Source organism: Schistocerca americana, chromosome 3 (assembly GCF_021461395.2).
Source record: "Schistocerca americana isolate TAMUIC-IGC-003095 chromosome 3, iqSchAmer2.1, whole genome shotgun sequence".
NCBI classification, from domain to species: domain Eukaryota; kingdom Metazoa; phylum Arthropoda; class Insecta; order Orthoptera; family Acrididae; genus Schistocerca; species Schistocerca americana.
Window position 1 is genome coordinate 257,894,187 of NC_060121.1, and position 21,344 is coordinate 257,915,530.

Here is a 21,344-nt window from a genome sequence, read left to right on the forward strand (position 1 = left end):
AATTATCCCATCTTTCACGTATAGATCCATGACTCTTTCAATATTAAATTTATTGCTGTTAACAAAACGTGTAGCTTCTTGTTTAAATGTTAAACCTATATTCCATGGCCTAATTATTATCCTCAAACTTTTCTTTTAGTGTTTTTCTAATTTTATATAGTTTTCTAACCTTCGTGACTCACTAATATTTCTGGGGGGCAGTTCCTACTAGAGCGATGCTACAGCTGGGTGGATATTTTTGCGTGCAGCATCTTTGGCAGAATGCGTGGGCCGTGGAATGAAGTGTTGTGTCACGTGCTAGGAACAGAAGTTTTTGTTTGGGTAGTGATATGAGTGTAACGGATGACGGTTAAACATAAGATTGGCGCTGTATAAGGAAGAAGAACCATGACATCAAGTAGTTCCGATGAAGGTGAATTACAAGTACAGTGCGCAGAGATTACATCAACTTATTTTGAACCAAATCCTAGAAGATTTGTAAATGGTTACACTGTTGAATCATTGCGGAGACGCACGTATCCTATTCACATTTCCTGTCATATCCAGAGACAACATCCTCATTATCCTAGTGAAACACATTGGGGTGTGAGATTTCCTTTACGTCGTAATGTAAATGGTAATGTCTTTTACCCAGTCTTTTTCTAAATTATTACATCGACCATAGCTCCTGTGCGCAATCCGTGCGATAGTTACGTAGGCAATCAAAAGACATGAAAATAAGCAGAGTAAAGCGGCACCTAGCATCTCGTATCGGACTTGAGAAATAAACTGGCAATATTGTAGGTTAATAAAGATATCGAAGAAATATAAAACATTGATGTCATGAAAGAAATACAGCGTTTTGGACTGGTAAACGGCTAAGAAAATGTATGTTTGAATCGTTGTTAATTTAGTTGTACAAAAATGCCTGAATTGTATCGTAAATACATGAGAATGATCAGTTTCCTTGTATCTGGGGTGCTAGTTATTTCTTGTTGCTCTGTTGATACATAGCGTTGTTCATCTTTGAGCTAACGATGCATTTAGATTATGTTGCCTCGACAAAACTGGGGAGTATAGGAAGACGCCCTTTTTTAGCCTACCCCTGTGTAGAAGTCTGCTTGATCTTCCTGGATACAGAGCTGTAGTTTGCATTGAAACTTTGAATTTATTTGTTCAACAGTTCTTGTGCAAAGAACGGGTGATGTATTATATACTTTTATCGTTAGCTAAGCCATCAACAGATCATGGGCGGCGCCAAAAACAGATTTTGAAACATTTTTATTCATCAGTAACTGTTAGCTGCAGTATTATATGTTTCCTTTCTGTCAGATGTTTGTAGCACTTTCGTGTGTACCGGCGTTTTGTCATAACATAGAGCTGACAGGGCAATTTTTATGTTTGACATTATTTCTCATGATGTTCATGTTTACTTCTTCCATCCAATTCAAGTCAGTGTCTGTGTCTTCAGTTTTTGGGCATATTGTTTTCACCTTCCACATCATTTAAATAGTTCTGTTTTAAGACCTATTCTGTGTACCTTATTAAATTATTAAAGTATTTTAAGACACTTAACTGACTGTTGTATAGAGGTATATTACATGTAATTCATCAAGTGGCAGAGGTATTGAGTTGTTAAGAGGCACTCACAAAAGAGAGAGAATTTGTGCCTTTTGATGACTCAATACCTCTGCTATTTGGTGAATAATCTCTTTTACTATTAAATATTTACATGCTGCCAGAACTTTCCTTACTGTGTTTACATCAGTAGGCTAATGTATGTTTGTGTATGACACGAAACTAGAAGATTGTTTTTCCATTCACAGTTACTTATTCAAACCAGAATTCCGTGGCTCCTAAATTAACAGATCCTGGCAATCCGAAACAAGCAGCGTTTGCTGTTGGTGGAATATTTATTATTTCATGTTTTGCATTAATTTATTTGTATGCAAACTTCCCAGAACTTGAAGTGTAAGTACAAACCAATTTGTAACTCTCATCACTAGTTCTGTTAATTGACTATTTCCTTTTGAAAAAAGGAGAATGATTAGCCTACTGTAATGTTTCTAATGAAGGATAATTAATGGAAGAATTTATTTCTGTATCTGTAAAGGCAGTGCACTTCAGACCTGAATGAATAAAACACATTTTATATGCTAGTGGTTTCTTTAACCCCCTCTCCCCTTCATATTTGGTCCCTAGTTTTACAAAATAATTATGTTTCAACCACACCAAAACAGAATTTGAAACCATAAAGCATGTGCAACAGTTCATGGTATATCTAAATCAACATACGTATTTGATGAACCACTGTGAATTGCATGCCAGAGGGTAGTTAGCAAAGGGTCATTCTACATGAACCATCTTCAATTTTGTTGAATTTTGTACAGTTTGTACCTGAGGGCCCTACATGAACTGATGCAAAATTTCAGGCTCACCTGTAACTTGGTTTAAGTGCGAGAGCCACTTCTGTGAACACCACCTTTACAGAGACTGAAAAGATGCAAAGAAACCTTCAAGTTTGGCATTCCACTGTTCCTAATGTAAAAGAGTTGGACTCTTGCTTCTGGGAATACTGGTACAACTTTTTGTGCTCTACACACAAATGATGGAAATAGGGTTGAGAAAGAAATGCATTTGGCTTAATCTCAGTTCAAAGTGGGCAACAAATCATGTTGTGAGAAATTTGTCCCATACTTTAACGAGTTGTAAGTAGTGGAGAAAATGCGTTATGGACCTGGTCTTTTGCCAAACTACTGTCGTCTGGGTGTTTAGTATATCACAAATTTGGACCTGGCTTGTGTGTATACTTACTGTGCTATCATCCTGTAAATTTGCTAAAAACATAAATGTCTCATAATATACCCATGTTCAATGTCCTGTGACTCAAAATGGACACCTGCCACATTACATTCATTAACACCATTCAACGGAGCGCAATTTCATTCTATTAGAAAAACTTATTTTCAGTGTGGTGTCTCTTTGGCTAAGGTACAAAAATTTAACCTAAACTATTGAACTTTTTGTAATTAAAGAAAAATCCTTGGATTAGTCCATGGTGGCTATGCCGCTACCAGTTTCAGTGACTGGTACCCCATCGCCAAGGGGCCATGCCTGATAGCCATGCAAGGTCAGCCATGGGTGGATTTCCTTACTGCAGGTTCCCAAGCCTGAAAGTGTGAATCTAGCAGGTTCCTAAGCCTGAATGTGGCTATCCAACAGGTTCCCAAACCTTGTTCGGGTATCTTATTTCCCAACCCTTGTTTGGGTATCTTTGTGGTTCCCAAGCCAGAATGTATAATTCTTCAGTTATTAAATGCTTTAAATTTGTTGCTGATTTGCTTCTGGCAAACTGTATTGCCACCCTATCACTGTAGCAGCTGGAACTGGTATGACTGCAATTATATGTTGTTCTGCAATCCTGGCTATGTCTCTTCTAGCTGGCCAGTGACGTGATTGATCAGCTCCGTGAGGATGCATGAAATTAATCAAGGCATCTTTTTCTTCACATGAAAGTTCACAGATGTTTCCTATCCACCATTTTCCATTATAAATGCAAGCAACATACTGGCCAGGCCATAGTTCAGTAATGGCAACATGTTTAGTAGCAACTTTAGCAAATCGGTTAACATTTGCCATAAAGGACAATGTATCACTTGATACTTTAAGAATCTGAAGTCTCCTTTCATCAATTGACACAAAATGGTGATGGTCTCTTGTACCAGACACTGTACATGCACCCTCAAAACATTTTTCTTGATCGGTTTTTGCATCTTCAATAATTTCTTTTTTAGTGTAGATAAATTCAATGCCATGCACATTTTTTTGGCAATATTCGAACAGATCATTTGATGTTAAGACTTGGAGGTCAGGTGGGCACTGAAGGCTAGCTCTTGCTGCTAAGCACTTAACTGTGTCCCCAACTCCGTCACATGGTGATTTCCTGTGGCTTGTTCCGAAATAGATCCATTCAGCAGTAATGCCTAAATCTTTTTTGTGATGGCTAAGATTTAGGAAGCTCTTAAAATTTTTGTGCTGTGTGGCAGAACCGTCACTTAAATAATGAATATACTTAATTTCTTTAAACATGCGCTTCAGGGATTTCATCAAGCACGTTAAAAACACATGGACTGCAGTTGTGTCATGTCGGAGGCAATCCCCTTTGGGCTGTACCAATATTCCCTGTTCAACTTTCTAGCCTTCCTTACCATTCTTTCTTTCTGATAGACCAGCTTTGGGGAACTAAGTTCAAAATTTGAATTTTCTCATTATGGTTTGATATATGTAATTAGTCTTTCAATTCTTGGACCAGCTGACTGTAATCTGAACAAGTCAAGAATTGCTTGCTTGTGGATAGTTCCTCCAGTTCACAGAGATCAAGTCCTCCCACTTCTGCAATTATCTTAATAATTGCACCTTCAACTTGATGTATTGTGTGCTTTGCATATCCTTTTGTATCCCTTGCACGAATTTGTTGAAATTTTAATGGTGATATTCCAACAGCTGTTAAGCTTGTATACAAACTGTGAGCAACATTATTCTCATCTTCATCTGACCGAGATGTAACTTCCATTTTTGAATATTTCAGTGTATCAAATTCTTTTCTACAGGAAGGGCACATTTTTTGGCCTGGTTTAATATTAGACACGGTTATCCTTTTTAGTACATCAGCTGTTTCTATGTTGGTTGAGTGCAAACTTTTTTGTGCAGTATAGTTCTTCTTACCAAGAAGGTTGGAGCATGATGTTTGCAAAAATTCAAATCTTTGTAGGAGTAAATCTTCATGGTGGAAGCATAGTTTAGCAGTTTCAGTAGCGTGTAAACCACTCCATCTAGTAAGTAATTCTTGCTTTTCTAAGGAAAGTTCCTTTACAGCTTTTAGCCCTTTTAAGGCACTGTATGTCATTAAATGGCATGGGGAATCAGTATTTCCAAAACTTGATCTTGTTTTTCCATTTCAGCTAGAACTTGATATGCTTCAGGCACAAAGAACCAATTGCCGAGTCCTAAATAAAGAAAAGAAATAAAATTAATAAGCATTCAGCTTAACAAAAATTATGTAGCAACCTCTAGTACAGTTAAATGTTTAAATGTAGCAATAAACCTGTTACAAACAGTTTTAAAATCACCAAATAAACAGCAAAATGAATATTTAAACACTGCAGACATAATCAACAAAATTTCAAATTTAAGGCGCAGCTTTTGCACCATACCCAAAGAGAGACCAAAATGGAAATAAGTTTTTCTAATAGAATGAAATATGCTCTGTTGAATGGTGTTAATGAGTATAATTTTGGTAGGTGTCCATTCTGAGACATGACCTTGAACATGGATATATTTTGAGACATTTATGTTTTTTAGCAAATTTACAGGATGATAGCACAGTAAGTATACACACAAGCCAGGTCCAATTTTGTGATATACTAAACACCCAGATGACTGTAGTTTTCCATAGCACACTTTCTCCACTAATTACACTTCGTTAAAGTATGGGACAAATTTCTCACAACATGATGTGTTGCCCACTTAGAACTGAGATTAAGCCAAATGCATTGCTTTCTGAACTCTGCTTCCATCATTTGTGTGTAGAGGACAAAAAGAGTCTAACTCTTTTGCATTAGGAACAGTGGAATGCCAAACTTGAAGATTTCTTCATGACTTTCCGTTCTCCGTAAAGGTGGTGTTCACAAAAGTGGCTCTAGCAGCTCAACCAAGTTACAGGTGAGCCTGAAACTTTGCATCAGTTCATGTAGGGCCCCCAGGTACGTACAAATTTCATCAAAACTGAAGATGACTGAGTTGGGAGCATCTTCTAAACTGGGACACTTGACATGGAATGACCCATAAGGTTTCATATCGTTCCACTTGAGTGTGGAGCATAGCTAGAATGACTGCTTAAATCCCTCCATGCATACAGTAATTAGTCTGATTTTGTCATCACAATCGTTGTGGCAGTGATATGTAAGAGGCTACATAATGTATCTAGATTCTGCAGTGAAGACTTGTTCTCGAAATTTTATAAGCAAGCTTTCGGTAGATCATTTCCGTGTGTCTTAAAGACAGCATTACTGTAATGCAGTACAGTGAAGCAAACAAACCTGTGACTATTTACCCCACCCCTCTTTGTATTCATTCAGTATCTATTGTTGGTGCTGTTTGATATGGGCCCAACATACGTGGACAGTATTCTAAGATGGGATGCGCAAGTAATTTATAAGCAGACATCTTTGTAGATTGGCTGCATTTCTGCCATATCCAGCCAGTGAACTGAAGTCTACATCTACCTTACATATGACAGCCTGGATTATCATTCTATTTCATATCTCTAAAGTTGTTTCACCCAGGTATTGTTATGAGTTGACCAGTTCTATTTGTATGTTTTTGTAGTAATTGGATATTACTTTCTTTTTTACATTTAAAGCAAGTTGCCAATCTTTGCACCACTTTGAAAGTCTGTGAACAGGTGACTGAATATTTGTGCAGCTTTTTTCAGATAATACTTCATGATACGTGACTTTGGTTACTGTCTTGCAAACAGTAGCTGCAAGTGAACACACAGTTTCTGTTGTTTTAGATTTCTCTTACATGTTGACTGCTAACCAAGGTGTAATCATGCTGGAGTATCTTACCATAACTTGATTGGCTTGAGCATTATTTGACTAACATAATCAATACGTTAGACTAGTTGGTGAGTGTTCCATAGAAAAAATAGTAACATCATGTGTTCCCGAAGGAAGTGTAAAAGAACCTATAATTTTTCAGTATACGTAAGCGATTTGTCACAGCAGCACAAAAAGAGTGTTTTGACAGTGCTGTTGAATAAACGAAACAGTTGTTGTTGGACAATTCTAAGGAATTGCAGAAAGATTTGGAAAACAAAGAGAAAGAACTGTATAAGTATGTGGTTACAGGTTTTGTGATGAACATCTTGAGCATGTCATATCATAAGAGTATTTAGGGGTAACACTAAGAAATGATATGAAATGGAATGATCATGTAATATCAGTGTTCAGTGCAGTGAGTGGTAGTCAGAGCTTTGTTGAAAGCCTTCTGGGAAAGTGAAATGCATCTGTAAAGGGAATTGTATACAAGAAATGAGTGTGGCCAATTCTAGGATGTAGATTCAGTGTTTTACGTTCTTATCAAGTAGGCAGTGTAGCAGACATCAAATGAATTGAGAGACATGCCGCTGGGATAATAAATGCTTACAGAATTTGAATATTGATCCTTGGAAGAAATACATTTTAGTTCTCACAAAACCCTGTTGGTAAATTTAGAGAACTATACTGTTGCCAATTATATATTGTGTAGAAGTCACCAGACAAAGATGAGAGAGCTTATGATGCATACAGAGAAATGTAATCACTTTCCCTCACTCCATATGTGAATAGAACAGGACAGAAAACTGATTGTATTGATACAATGTCCCATCCACCATGGACAGCGCAGTGGCTTAAGGAGTTCTTATGGAGATTTAGAAATAGTTACGTACAAGGGAATAATGTAAAAAATAATAGTTTTTCCATTAGCTTAGTATCGGCAGAATTTCTTTCATTAGGATTGCTGAACAATATAAAAAAGGGTTATTTATTGCGTACACTTGTTTAATGTATTGAACCTATTAGGTAGGTTGCTGATCGAATGGCTGAATAACAGTGAAATGGCCTCAAATTATGGATTTTTCTTAAACACTTTGTGTGGGACCAGGACTCAAACCAGAACCTTTCCTTTTGTGAGCAATATTCTTACCGAATGAATTATCCAGGTACTAATCATAATCCTGCCTCACAATGCTACTTCCTCCAGTACCTCTCCCCAATTTTTCCAAATTTCACACACATTCTCCTGCATACACTGTTTCATGAAAGTGGGCTAAACTATCTATATCTGGATCCTGCTCCAGCTACTGCCAGGTCTGGGTGCTGACGAGTCCTCCCCATTTGGCTCAGTCTTCCCACCACTTTTCTTCCTCCACTTGCTGCCAAGTCACACCTCTCTTTTCCACAGATATTCTCACTCCCATTTTCCACTGTGTTCTTGGGTGCCCTATAGGTCTTTTTCCATCCATCTTTAGTTCCTCCATAATTTTGGGGTGTCTCTGCCCACGCATCCTGTTAACATGTCCGTACCATCTTAATCTCTTTTTTTCAATTTCTTCTCTCAAACGTACTTGTTTAAGGTCCTTTCTAATATCTACATTCCTTACTCTGTTCATTCTTGTTTTTCCCATAACTGCTCTGTGAAATTTCATTTCCCCTGCTTGCAGTCTGCTCCAGTCCCTTTCTGTCATTGCCCATGTTTCTCCTCCATAGGTGACAATATGGAAGTAATAACTCTTACACATAAGGAGTTTTGCTTTTTCTGAAACTTCTTATTCCAAATCAGGTGTTTTATTGTTTGGTAAAAATTGCCTGCCTTCTGTAACCTATAATTTTGTTGGTTATTCTTCCATCACTAGACATTTCACTCCCTAAATAAGAGAAACTGTCTACAACTTTTAGGGGTTCTCCATTCAAAGTAATATTTCTATTGATCCCTTCATCTCCTCCAAATACCATTACTTCACCATTATCTATTTATTTTTAATTCGTACCTTTTCATTATTTCCTTCGACGCATCAAGTTGTAACTGTACATCTACCTCTTTATTATCGCCCCATACTACCATATCATCTGCAAAAATCATCTTTGTCTTTTTCTTTTCTTATATCTTTAACTGCCCTATTCATTCCCTCCATCACAACATTGAAAAGTGCAGGAGATAGAATACTTCCTTGTTTAAGTCGTCGTCTTATTTCGAAGTATTCAGAGTTCCCCAATGGTGTTCTGATTCTACAATTGTGTCCTCTGTACATTGCCTTTATTACGTTAATGTATCCCTCTTCTACATCTATCTACTTCATTTCTTTCCAGAGTCTTTCCCTGTTAACTGAGTCATATGCCTTTTCTATGTTTATAAAAACCATTCTCACCGTTTTGTTATACTCCCAACTTTTTTTCCATCAGTTGATGGATAGAAAATATCAGGTCGATCATGCTGCTTCCTTTCCTAAACCCATGCTGTTCTTCACTCAGCGCCTTTTCTATATTTTCACTTATTTGATTTAGTAAAATTCTTTCAAAAATCTTGGCTGTATGACTCATAAGGGTTATTCCTCTGTAGTTTTTACAAAGTCTTTTATTGCCTTTTTTGAAGATGGGAACAATATCTCCTCTTTTCCAATCGTCAGGTATTGTACTATTTCTCCACACACTTGATAGTACCTTATACAGCCATTGCATTCCCACTGAACCTGCTGCTCTTATGTCCACTGATACTTCATCAGGTCCTGAGGCTTTCCCCCCATTCATCTTTTTCAAGCCATTTCCATTTCTTCCTGTGTAATTTGTCCTAATTCTGCTTCCCAACTTCTCTCAATTTCTCCATTATTTGTTGTTTCCTCGTGTACCTGTTCCTCAGCCTATAACACTTAGGCACTGACGCCCGTAAAAATACGGGCGTGTGCGGCCTGCCCGAAAGTCCGGCACCCGTAATTTTACGGGCACGTGTTCTCGTTCTTCCCCTTCCTTCCTTTGTGTGTTCTTACGGCTCCCGCTTGTCTGGGAGTCGCTGCATGGATTATATTTAGAGTATTGGTCACTAGATGGTGCGGGCATGTTGTGGAAGCGTGTGCTTCCCTTTTTATTTGTCGGGTTTTGTGAGCTGCGATTTTTTTTCCACATGGTCTCAGTAGCATCGACATGGCGAAGCGTGGCTTGAGGGACGAAGAAATTGCTTGCGAGTTATATCGTGATTTCAGAGGAAGATATTGTAGATGACTCTGATAATGATGTGGACTATGTTCAAGAAGTAGTTTCTGGCAGTTCAGGTAAAGATTTCTGACAACAAAACATGAATAATTTTTGTTCAGATTTTCACTGAAAAATCTCTCAGTACGTAATTATGATTTTATTTGCAAATACTACTCTTCTGATAGATTGAGAAGAGGAGAGGAGGTGTCCAAGCACTTCAGCAGCAAGTAATCCCATCGATATTGTGCCTGAAGAATGCGCGAGGCTTACGGCGAGGGGGAAGCTGAGACCTGCGCACCGCACCGATTCTGAGGAAGGTTGGACGACTACTGATCGTGCACCAGATATCGATCTATTCTCAGAACAATCCGCAATACGAAATGTTGTCAGTTTAGACACGAACAGTGCACCTCTAGAATGTTTTTCTTCCTGACAGACAGTATGATGAAACATATAAAGGAACAAACTAATCTATATGCTCAACAATGCATCAGGAAATTACGGAGCACAAATTCCCTTTCACCCACCTGCTCATTATCAAAGTGGAAAGGAGTTACACTTATGGAAATAAGGAAGTTTCTGGCAATTGTAGTCCATATGTGTGTAAGTGTGAAGCCACATATACGAGAGCACTGGTCCAAGAACCCTGTTGTGTCGTGTAATTTCTGTCCAAACATCTTGAGCCGTGACAGATTTCTTTCTATTTTGAGAAACTTCCACATTAGTGATAATTCCTTAGCTAAGAGGAAAGGAGAAACTGGCTATGACCCACTGCACAAGGTGAGACCCATCCTAGATAATGTGTGTGCTAATTTCCAGCGTGCATATACACCATCTCAAAAAATTACAATAGATGAAGGCATGTGTAAATTTCAAGGTCATGAGTATTTCAAACACTACATGCCCCAAAAACTAAATAAATACAGTATGAAACTGTACATGTTATCCAAATCTGACACAGGTTACATCTGGAATTTCTCTGTTTACGCGGGTGAAAGGTCTGAGACAGTGACTCTGGTAAAGACATTGCTTGCAAATCTGTTAGGAAAAGGCTACACTTTGTTTACGGACAGATTCTGCACAAGTCCAATACTTGCTTCAGAACTGGAAGCTGCAAAAACTGCTCTTGTGGGAACAACAAGAAAATCTCGGCAGGGATTGCCTCATGCTATAAAAGATCCGAACCTTCAGCGAGGGGAACTTATTTTCAGGCGTAAAGGAAATATGTTAGCACTGTGTTGGAAGGACAAAAGAAATGTGCATATGATAAGTACAAGGCACACTGCTGAGATGGTCACTTTCACTGATCAGAGAGGAAGAGATAAGTCAAAGCCAGCCTGTGTAGTGGACTACAATAAAAATAAAAGTTTGGTGTTGACTTATCAGATCAGCGATTGTCATACGGCGCATTTGAACATCGAACTGTGAAGTGGTGGAGAAAGTTGGCATTCCATGTTATTTCCATGTTATACTAATGGCGTTTGTAAATTCTTGCATATTATACAATAAGGTTACTGGAAAACACCTCAGAACATCTCACTTCATGACAGATATCTGTGCAGATCTTGCACAAAGCAAAGATCTTGAACCCCGACCTGGTCCATCTGGACACTCAAGACTATCAACTGGAAATCATTTCCTGGAAAAGATTGAGACAGAAGTAGGTAAGAAACAGAAACAAGAACAGTGTGTAGTGTGTTCTCTGAGAGGGAAAAAACTGACTGGAAAAGTGTGGCGAAAAGACACAAGCTACCAGTGTAGTGAATGTAAAGTAGCATTGTGCAAAATGCCGTGCTTCAAAATTTACCACACAAAGAGCAAAATTGCATCCTAAAATAGTTACAGGAGGTTACTGTAGATAAGACATACTGTATCCATCATAATTACAATTTTTATGTAAAATAAAAAAAAAATTCCTTCTAGAAAATACAGTGAATGAATATACCTTTGACCAATTTTTCCTTTTTTCAAAAACAATGTTATAATAATAACGCTTGTCAAAAGTATGTATTGATTCAAGAGAAAGGTATTATATATGGTTTTAAACAAGAAAGTCTAGGTTTTTCAATAAGAGTAATTTTATTGCTATAACCTTTCACGAGTTGTTTTAGTTGAAAATACATTAAAATCAGCCCGTCTTTATGGTAGACACCCACGCGCAATGGCTCAGGACCCAAAGTGTTAACAGTTTCTTAAAATGTTCTTTCGAGAGATATTTTATATTCTGTGGATTTTCTATCACAGTACCATCATTTGTTTCCATCTTTACTGGTACTTCAGAAGCCTTCCTTTCATTTTTCATTTTATAGAACATTTTCTTATTACTCTTCACATCTTCAAGTTTTTTTGTAAACTCTTCCCATGCCTTTTTCTTGTTGTGGAAAGTTGCTATTATTCTATTGAAATGAAAATAATCAATTATTTATAATATAAATGGATTGATAAAAAAACCTACTCACCAAGCGGCAGCAGGGAAACAAACACACAAAAGGATTTAACTTGTACAAGCTTTCCTTCTTATCCTGTCCAGTAAGTCTCACCTGACCCGGGGTTTTGGGTGACTTTCCTGAACTTTACCCCTTTCCGTAAACCGATCCAGTTCTTTTCCTTCATCCCTCTTCCTTCCCCTTCAATGCTTCTGTTATTCTGTTGAAGAATTTTTGGAGGACACTTTCACAGTTTGAACAAAGGGGTCACACTGAAAATAGTTACAAGTACTTATGTAGCTGAATCTCATAAATGTATTTCCCCTAAAATTTTCTTATTGTAAAACTTGTCATGTCTCCCATACATCAAATCAAATGATTTCAAAATTGTATGTGAAAGATGAATAAATCACGTTTCTCACTAGCATTCCAGGGAGAAAGTATATGGTGGAGAAATAGGTGCATCACGATTGGATAAGTCAGTTAGTAAGAGCATTGCCCGTGATAGGCAACGATCCAAGTTCGAATACTAGTCGGGCTCACAATTATAGTCCACCAGAAAGTTTCGTAACAATGCAAACTCTGCTGCAGAATGAAAGTTTCGTTCTATGAATTTCATTTATTTATCAATTTATTTGTTGTGTCTGTGTCTGATGACCACTCTCATCTTGTGATGACAGATGCCATAGAAAAAACTGTTTCTAAGAGCGGAAAGGGAAAAAAAATTTTTTAACATAGCCTAAGCCAGGCATTTGGACTGAGATATTTTCTTGTTAGCTTATGTACTGAGTAGACAGTTGAACTGACTGTACTTCAAATTGTTTTTTGCTGTATCTAATTCAAGCAGCAGTGGTGCCCATGTTTGATAGCTAGTGCAAGGGAGTGCCATATTTAAGGAGGTTCTGCATGCCATGAAGTTTGAAAGCAGCAATTGATTGTGGTTCTTAGGTCTGATTCTCATTGATAGAAAATGAGTTTTATTACTTAATTGCTGCTCAGATAATAGGTTAATAGTTTAGATGCTGCAGTTGTCAGTTTCATTGTGTCAATTTTCAAATTGCATTTGCAGCTATAACACTGTTAGTGTACTCACATGTAAGAAATAACATGTATTACTATAAAGAAATACATCACAGCCATATAGTCTAACAAAGGCTAACTTGTTTCTGTATTTGTGAAAACATTAGTATTTTTTATGTAATTACTACTTCTGTCACTTGCTTTGCACGTAGCTATTGGTACTATATAATAGTGCATCATGGCTGTGTCGGGGTTATAGACAAAACTATCTGTCAGTAAACATCTTCACCTGTTGAATAATCTTCAGTAATCTACTCTTTACAGCTAATGAACTGCCCTTTCCAGTCATGTGAACATGATCTTGGTTACATGATTGGAATTTTTTTAACACAATCTTCGTTACAACTAATGCTGGCCGCTACTGTAGTTATTGCAACACAGCACTGAAAAAAGAGCAGCTAATTTTGTTATTTTAAATTAAAACATTGTCAATTATGGGTTGCATAATTTTCAAATTTATTTGCTAGTTTAGACTTTCTTGTCATCGTCATGCAACCTGTAAACATACCAAAACACAGGTAGAATAAAAATGTAATGAATGTTAAAGAGACTAGTACTTAAATTTGGATAACCTCTGTGTAACATGTCACAACGGATGAACATGCAGATCAATCCACCAGTCCACCTGTGGCGCCACTTACAACCACAAACATAATCTGTACCAACTAGGGATAGAATACTTATAATGGGTGTGGGAGAACCATTTACAATATAACTTAAGTATGCATTGAACAACAAATCACCAAGAATCCACATTATTTAATGCACTGGCATCAGACATATTCTTTGGGTATGTTTACATCCAGACTGAAGTACAAAACAGCTGTTCGAATGTATAGCAAAGACATTATTAAGGGCTGTATTACATTACAAGTTTATGCTGATAATGTATACCTCACAGCTGGAATGCATTAAACATAGTCCTTTGTTCACAAGTTAAGAAATGGGGATAATCATATGCTTCATTTTCGAAGTACATTATACATGACAATGGTGAAAAAGTGATAACCAGACACGCCTAGTAGCAGGAATGCCAACAACTGCGTATTACGTACAGTAAGGAAGATAAAATCCAAATACAAAACTTAACTTGTATCATCAATGTTGTACAATTACATAAATTCATGTATCAAAGAAAAAATTTGAGCACACATCTGTGCTACAAAATAATGAAAAGGCACCAAATCCAGCTAAGAAAGTGAAATTAAGGAAATAAGAAAGGAGTGATCATAATTTCAGCTAGTTCAGTAGATTGGATTGCAATGAAGCCCTTAAAATCAGTGAAAAGATCCTGGAGACATTCAAGTGTGATCACTTAAAGTCTAGACATCTCCAGCAGTTTCAGTGCTTTAGAGGCTGTGGAAAACAGCAGACAGACAACTCAAAAGAGTTCAGAAGCAGCCTGATATTTCAGGGCATGAGGCGTAAGCTTCATGTGTAAAGGAAAGTTTAAATGTTAAGTAGTATTCATTGAAAGAAATGTAGAATTGTTACATATCTCTTTAGAAGAGGATAACTAGGTAACTAGTATTTCGAAGCATAGTGCAGGACCCTGTAATGTCAGCTGTGAGTTAGTCATTTTGTGGAAGGAGCTTGGTGAAGAAGATCATTAATAATAGTAGGGTTGCAAGCAGCATCTGGATCGCAATCTCAGTAATATAATTGAGGGTAACGACAAGAACTTCACTGAAAATGGTGCTCACACTGTTCTAAAGATACTACTCTTTCACTGTTGTGGTAAGCCCTAGCTAAAGTGTTCTTTGGGATATGATAATGCAGAACTTGTAGAATCACACAGGGAAGCTTGCCCTTCACACATACGGTTCATTGATACATTGTCTCTCACTCAATTGGATCATAAATGATGTGACTTGAATCTAAATTTGATAAGAGACTGCTTCTATGACTAATTACTGGAAGCAGACAGTCTGATCAAAGCCATATTTATCCTATCCCAGTAATCAAATGTGTTGCATCCAAAGATAGAGCTGCAGAATAAGTATAGTAACACTTTAAAGAGCCACTAGCAAACCAGTGCTGCAGCTCGAACGGAACCATGACTATTAAAGACCACTTATTTAGTATCTTCCATAAAAACGTCAGAATCCTCATATCCATACAGGAAAATGAAAGGGCAGTTGGAATGTCAGCGGGTGTATTGTTTTTATCAGAATATAAATCGTGGAAATCAAATGTACGTCTTGGTGGATACAAGGTCATGTGCTACTGTATAACCAGTAGCAGACAGGAAGTGGGCAAATATACAAACAGTTGAGTTACGTCTCAGGCCCTTCTGGTTAATACATATTGTGTTGGAAAGCTCTTTGATGCTCTACCACAGCAGTGGATCAGGAGACACACACAAATGTTTAGTACTAGCAGTTTACAGGTTGCTGGCAGGAAATATAAACTTCATAAAACAGCTAGAAAAGTTTTAATTAGGTTACACAGACTTATTTAGGATTTGTGGGGTTTGATTTTCTGCCAGATAGTACTGTTTGGGAACAACTAAATCACTGGATTATTTACCTCTGTAAAATTGCCTGTGAGGATTGAAGTACATAGTACAACAATGACAATTTATTTTTGGACCCAACTGCTTTGATTGATGTAGATGTAAAAGAAATAGTCAGTGCTTTATCTGATAATGATGGTCAAATGTTATCAATGAAAGATAAAAAATCAAAACATGTGTACTGTGCAGGAAAAATTGCAGGAACAAAAACCAAAACCAATATGGAATATGATTAAACAAGAAACAAACAAAAATAGTGATGTGAATGAAATTTAGTTCTCAGAAAATAATTGTCAGAGAAATATTGAATTCATTGGCCATCAAATTCTGTGATTACTTCCTCAACTATTGCAGCAGTCCTTTTACCCACTAACAAACAACTAAATACAGACATAGGTTTACCTCAGGAGTCATTACATGCAAATCCAGCAGACATCAGTTTCAAAAATACACAACCTCTCAGATTAGAAAATGTATCATGTTGACTGAAAAGAGAAAATTCTGGTGCCTACATTGTTTTCGTGGAATATTAAAATATTGGACTTCTTTGATAAGACTACTCAATGTTATCACATCATTTCAGTAAAAAAATATTGTGACCGACGTTCCAGCAGGCCGAGTGGTAAGGGAGAGTCGGCTGACAATTATAATTCTTTTTACAGTGCCACATGCTCACTGTGTTGCCTGTTTTAGGCCTTTGCAGGGCCTTTTCAAGTATAGCTGACTGCATGCTGATAACACTGCCCCCCCCCCCCCAAAAAAAATCCTCATCCCTCTTCCACACTCGTACAACTCCTATCTGTCAGTCACAAAGGTGTTTGATTGAAACTGTGCCAATCAGTCATTGACTCAGCGTATTTTCTACCAGATGGAAGTATGCTGTAACGAAATCTGTATAAAATTGGGGTTGAGCCAAGCACCCCTTAATATCAGATCCTCTTAGGCTTTTATAAAGTTGTTTTTTTTTTTTTTTTTTTTTTTTTTTTTTTTTTTTTTTTTTTTTTTTTTTTTTAGAAAGTTATCTATGGCAGAATACTGACCCATTTTTCTGGACAGTACTTGTTAACTGCCTCTCAGTTTGCCTTTTGCAAAGGAGTCTCCACAGAAAAGGCCAGACAATACCTACCAAATCAAGTACTGGTCAAGACTGACAAGAAAAATTATCCTCTGTCATCTTGCCAAAGACATTGATTCTGTGTATGACAAAATTGTACCTTACAATTACAGTAAAATGTTTTGGCAATATTGATGGAGTCCTACCTTAGTAATGGAAAGCCAAAGGTGTGAGTTTCTGGTTGGGTTGGAGTCGAGTTATTTAGTGAAGATTTAATTTTGTTCTTCTTTACCTCTTATTTGCTAAACTGTTGCTTAGCTTGATTGGCAATGTAAGGAAATGTAATACTGCAACTTCTGTTTCTATTGAATAATATATATTCACCTTTTGTATGTGTATGATCTGTATATTGTCCACAGACATATACAGTGCTCAGTAGGTAACACCAAACTTTAAATTAGAATGTCCAACATGAAATCTCTACATACAGGTCTATCCAAAGAACAAATGAATCGGATTGGCATTTGATTTGTGTCAATCGAGTCGAAATTATTGTCAGAGTTATATATTGTCTGAGGACTTCGTGCTTCTCCAAGGTAGACCATCAGTGCTAGGAGCTTCCAAAATTGTGTCCACACAGCTACTTCCTCTCGCAAAGTTACTGCGGTCACCATCTTATCTTGAACAGAACTGTCATCCCCAACTGCAGATCTCTAAATGGAGTGGTCAAGACATTTTCCAGAATGTTTTGGAGAAGAGAAGAGTGTGTGCAAAGTTGTCCCACACACTCTGAGTCCCAAACTAAAATAATTACATTTGTATGCCTTCTGTGACAGGACTTAAATGTAACCATGGATGGTTCTTGTCTGGTATACTTGGTGTTATAAATCCAAACCTACCACTAAACAACACTGCAAAAAGGGTCTCTGATGATTCACCAAGACAGAAGATGGTGCAATTGTGATGCACCAGTTGAAGAACATCCCAAAGGAGGGCTTTTCTGACAGCTTTACATGGTTTTATGAATGATGTGTGTGTTGTAATCAAGTGGGGGCAGATTTTGCAGAATGACTGAAGCCTTAAAATGACCTTCTTAACTTTTCTCTGTTTCTTCATTAATGAAGTCTTAAATCTTTTTGAGCTCCTGGGCTAGTCACTTAGGGAGCACCAGTCAGAAAATGTGTTGTGTAATTGTGAGTTGAAGCAGTTGTTTCAAATCCTGATGGGAAAGTACTCAATCAGTGCACAATGTATTTGATAAAATATTGGCCATAATCTCAAAAGTTCTAAAGATTTTGCAGTGTAGTAAACACTGTATCATTCTGTTGCATGTCAGCCGGGTAGTCTACTTTGTCTGATATTTATATGAATTCTAAATTACTGCAGACATTGAAAGAGGAGTTGCGAGTTTTGTGGTGGATGTGTTTGCACAGCACAAGAACACAAAAAATATATTGTACAAAAAATATCATTTACCACACATGGGACAACTTTATTAGAATTCTGGGAATCTATTTGAAGACAAAAGAAAAGGAAACCCGGTGATCACACCCTGAAGACAACATGGTAGTTGATAAACTGCTATGACATGCTCAGTCATTCGTCATCAGATACAGTGTGGAAGACCACTCCTAGCCATTGTTGACATTCCAACCTTAGAGCTGCTATCTCTCTGTCAGGTAGCTCCTCAGTTGATCTCATGAGCACCCCAGTCTTCCCACCAAGAAAAATCCCTGGCCGTTCTGGGAACCACATGAGGGTCTGGCACGTTGACCACTCAGCTATGAAGGCGGGTGTATTCAAAGAGACAGATTAGAACACAGTGTGCAGTAATGCTCTTCCTTTCCCCACTGGAAATTAGTATTATGAATTGCCTGGAGTACCTTATACAGTCATGGACAATTAGTATATTCACCTATCTATCATCACATGGCAATCCTCCACCCTCCCCCCACATCTTTTCATTTGGATGGCATCACCAGCACATCATGGCACGGAGTTCATGGAACACTGAAAGTTTAGGGAAGTCAAGTTGATCTTTGACTTGCAAAGACTGGATGGAGCTGTGTTCGAGGTGCACTCATTTCACTCTGACATCCCTGATGTTCTCAGTGGGAATGAGCTCAGGTAAACTAGGAAAGAGGTGTGGGGGAGAGTGGCAGACATGCACACTCATGTCCATTAAATGTTCATTAAACAATTTTGATGCAATTCAAGAGCAGTTATCTTGCTGAATTTGTACTGATTGCCTTTAGGCTTCTGTAGGTGGGCAAACAGATCCGCATGATTGCACAGTAGGTTCCTCTATTGTTCACCAATGAAAAATGATAGATGTATCAAGGACTCCATTTCATTATGTGTGAAGTCCTCCATCCGAGAATACCTGCACTGTTGGCAACTGAGATTCATTTCCTCGTGCAATTTTCAGTGTACTCTGTAAAAATGAGTTGGCTCAGATAGGTAGTATACGAGATATAAAGAACATTAAACAGTGTTAGTAGAGACGATTTCTTTCTCTGTAGCAACTTCAGCCATGTTAATGATTCTTGTTCTTTACAGCATGTACTTGGTTTCCTATTTTCTCTGCCCTCCATTCACTGCTAATTCTCTCTCTCTCTCTCTCTCTCTCTCTCTCTCTCTCTCTCCCCCCCCCCCCCTCCCTCCTCATCTCCTTCTTTCACTATCATCAGATAAACTACCTGATGTGTTCAGGTAATTATACTGAGCTAAATTGGCCTTTTACATCTACTTTTCAATTATGTGTTATCCGTCCAGTTTGGTTTCATAAATACTGTATCACAATGTGCTCAGTGAAACTCTAGTAAAAATATAGTTTATTTTGACTGGTCTTATGTCTGTAAACAGTTGATATTCCTTGTCATATTTTCAGTACTCTTTCTAAGTAATTTACACAAACAATAATGTTTGAATTGAGTGTTGAAGTTACTTATGTAATATTTTGGATTTGTATTTTCTTCTTTTTCAGGCACGAGAAACCTCATATTAAATTACCAAGGGATATAGAAGATGCGAAACAATTAGGTCGGGTGCTAGATAAATACAAGGACCGATACTTTATTGAAGTGCTAGGTGCTGTTTTTGTGACTTACCTATTGTATCCTTTTCAATAATGCTTTTGTTTTATGGAAATTAGTTTCAAGTAGTATTGTCTTAGTATTGACAGATGTTTGAGGATAAGGTCAAAAACTCTTGGTCTCTCACTGAAAGATTGAATTTTTATTTTGAAAATACACTTATTATTTGTTATCATCCAGCTTTCTAAACCAAGCCTTGCTCTGTTAACTACAATAATTGTAGTAATAAAGAAATGAGCAAACTTTGCAAACTACAGATCTCGCATGCTTTTGCATAATAAATACATGTTAGTATGACCAAGTGCAGGTAGAATAATCAAAGTTTATTATTTGTACTTAAGATCACAGTCATCATAATTGTTATTTTGCTGTTTTTCTAGATAGTAGCCTCTCCTTCCTGTGAGACATAGTTGACCTGTAACTTAGAAATATGTACATTGAAATAATGTTATGATGCAGATTTCTTTCTTCACATCAACTTTTCAGTGAACATCAAACCTGTCTTTACACCAGGAAACACGCACGTTGCTTTACAAAAGTTTCAGTTCACAGACTAAATGTTCTTGCTCCATAGAACCACAACAGACAGACTTACTCAATCATTGCACGATCTGACTGTAACTACTTATTGACAGTTACAGAGAGACACAAAGTTTACATACCTACAAAGATATAAGTTCATAGTTTTTTTTTTTTTATGTTCCTACTCCGGTTGCAATTGGTTTATTTATCAATTGTCATTTTTTGTCTATAGTTTACTGTTGTTATTTGAGTTTATATATAATCATTTTGTCATTCGGAGATAGTGAGTGAAACTATGAACATTAGAAAATGAAGTGCCAAGTGGAAGAATCAGAATATCTCAGACATGTTGTTCTGTTTGAGTTTAGTAGAGGTGTGACAGAAGTGTAGGCAGTCAGAAACATTTATGCTATTTGTGGTGATAATGCCACTGGACAGAGCACAGTGAGAAAATCATTTTCTTGTTTTAAAGAGGATCGTTTTGACATTAGTGACTCTCCACATCCAGGAAGACCTTCATTTAACTGCATTAATCCACAGTGTTCCACATCAGTGTACTTAAGAACTCGCAGATGTGATTAACTGTGATCATTTTACTATCATGTGCCATTTGCAAGCAATGGGGAAAGTTAAAAAATCAGATGTATGTGGGTACCAAATACTCTAAGCGAAAATCAGCCATATGTGCATCTCTGCATACACATTATCAATTACTATCTTGAATCATTATTGGTGACAAGAAATGGTCCTTTTGTGTTAACATAAGGAAAGGAATGGTTGAGCCCAAACAAAGCAACAACTCCCTGTACAAAGATCTTTGTGCATCCAAAAAAGATACTGTTACACATCTGGTGGAACAGCAACGGTGTGGTGTACTATGAA

At 37.3% G+C, this 21,344-nt stretch overlaps 1 protein-coding gene across 1 annotated transcript in view; it reads left to right on the forward strand.

Moving 5' to 3' along the window:
• Positions 1 to 265: 265 nt before the first annotated feature.
• The window catches only part of LOC124606797 (transmembrane protein 41B-like), a 47,340-nt gene continuing 26,261 nt past the window's right edge, over positions 266 to 21,344 (forward strand). The window contains exons 1-3 of the mRNA XM_047138865.1: positions 266 to 412; positions 1,806 to 1,950; positions 19,832 to 19,960. Coding sequence (XP_046994821.1) covers positions 388 to 412; positions 1,806 to 1,950; positions 19,832 to 19,960 — 299 coding nt within the window. The 5' untranslated portion in view covers positions 266 to 387. The remainder of the gene's footprint in view (positions 413 to 1,805; positions 1,951 to 19,831; positions 19,961 to 21,344) is intronic.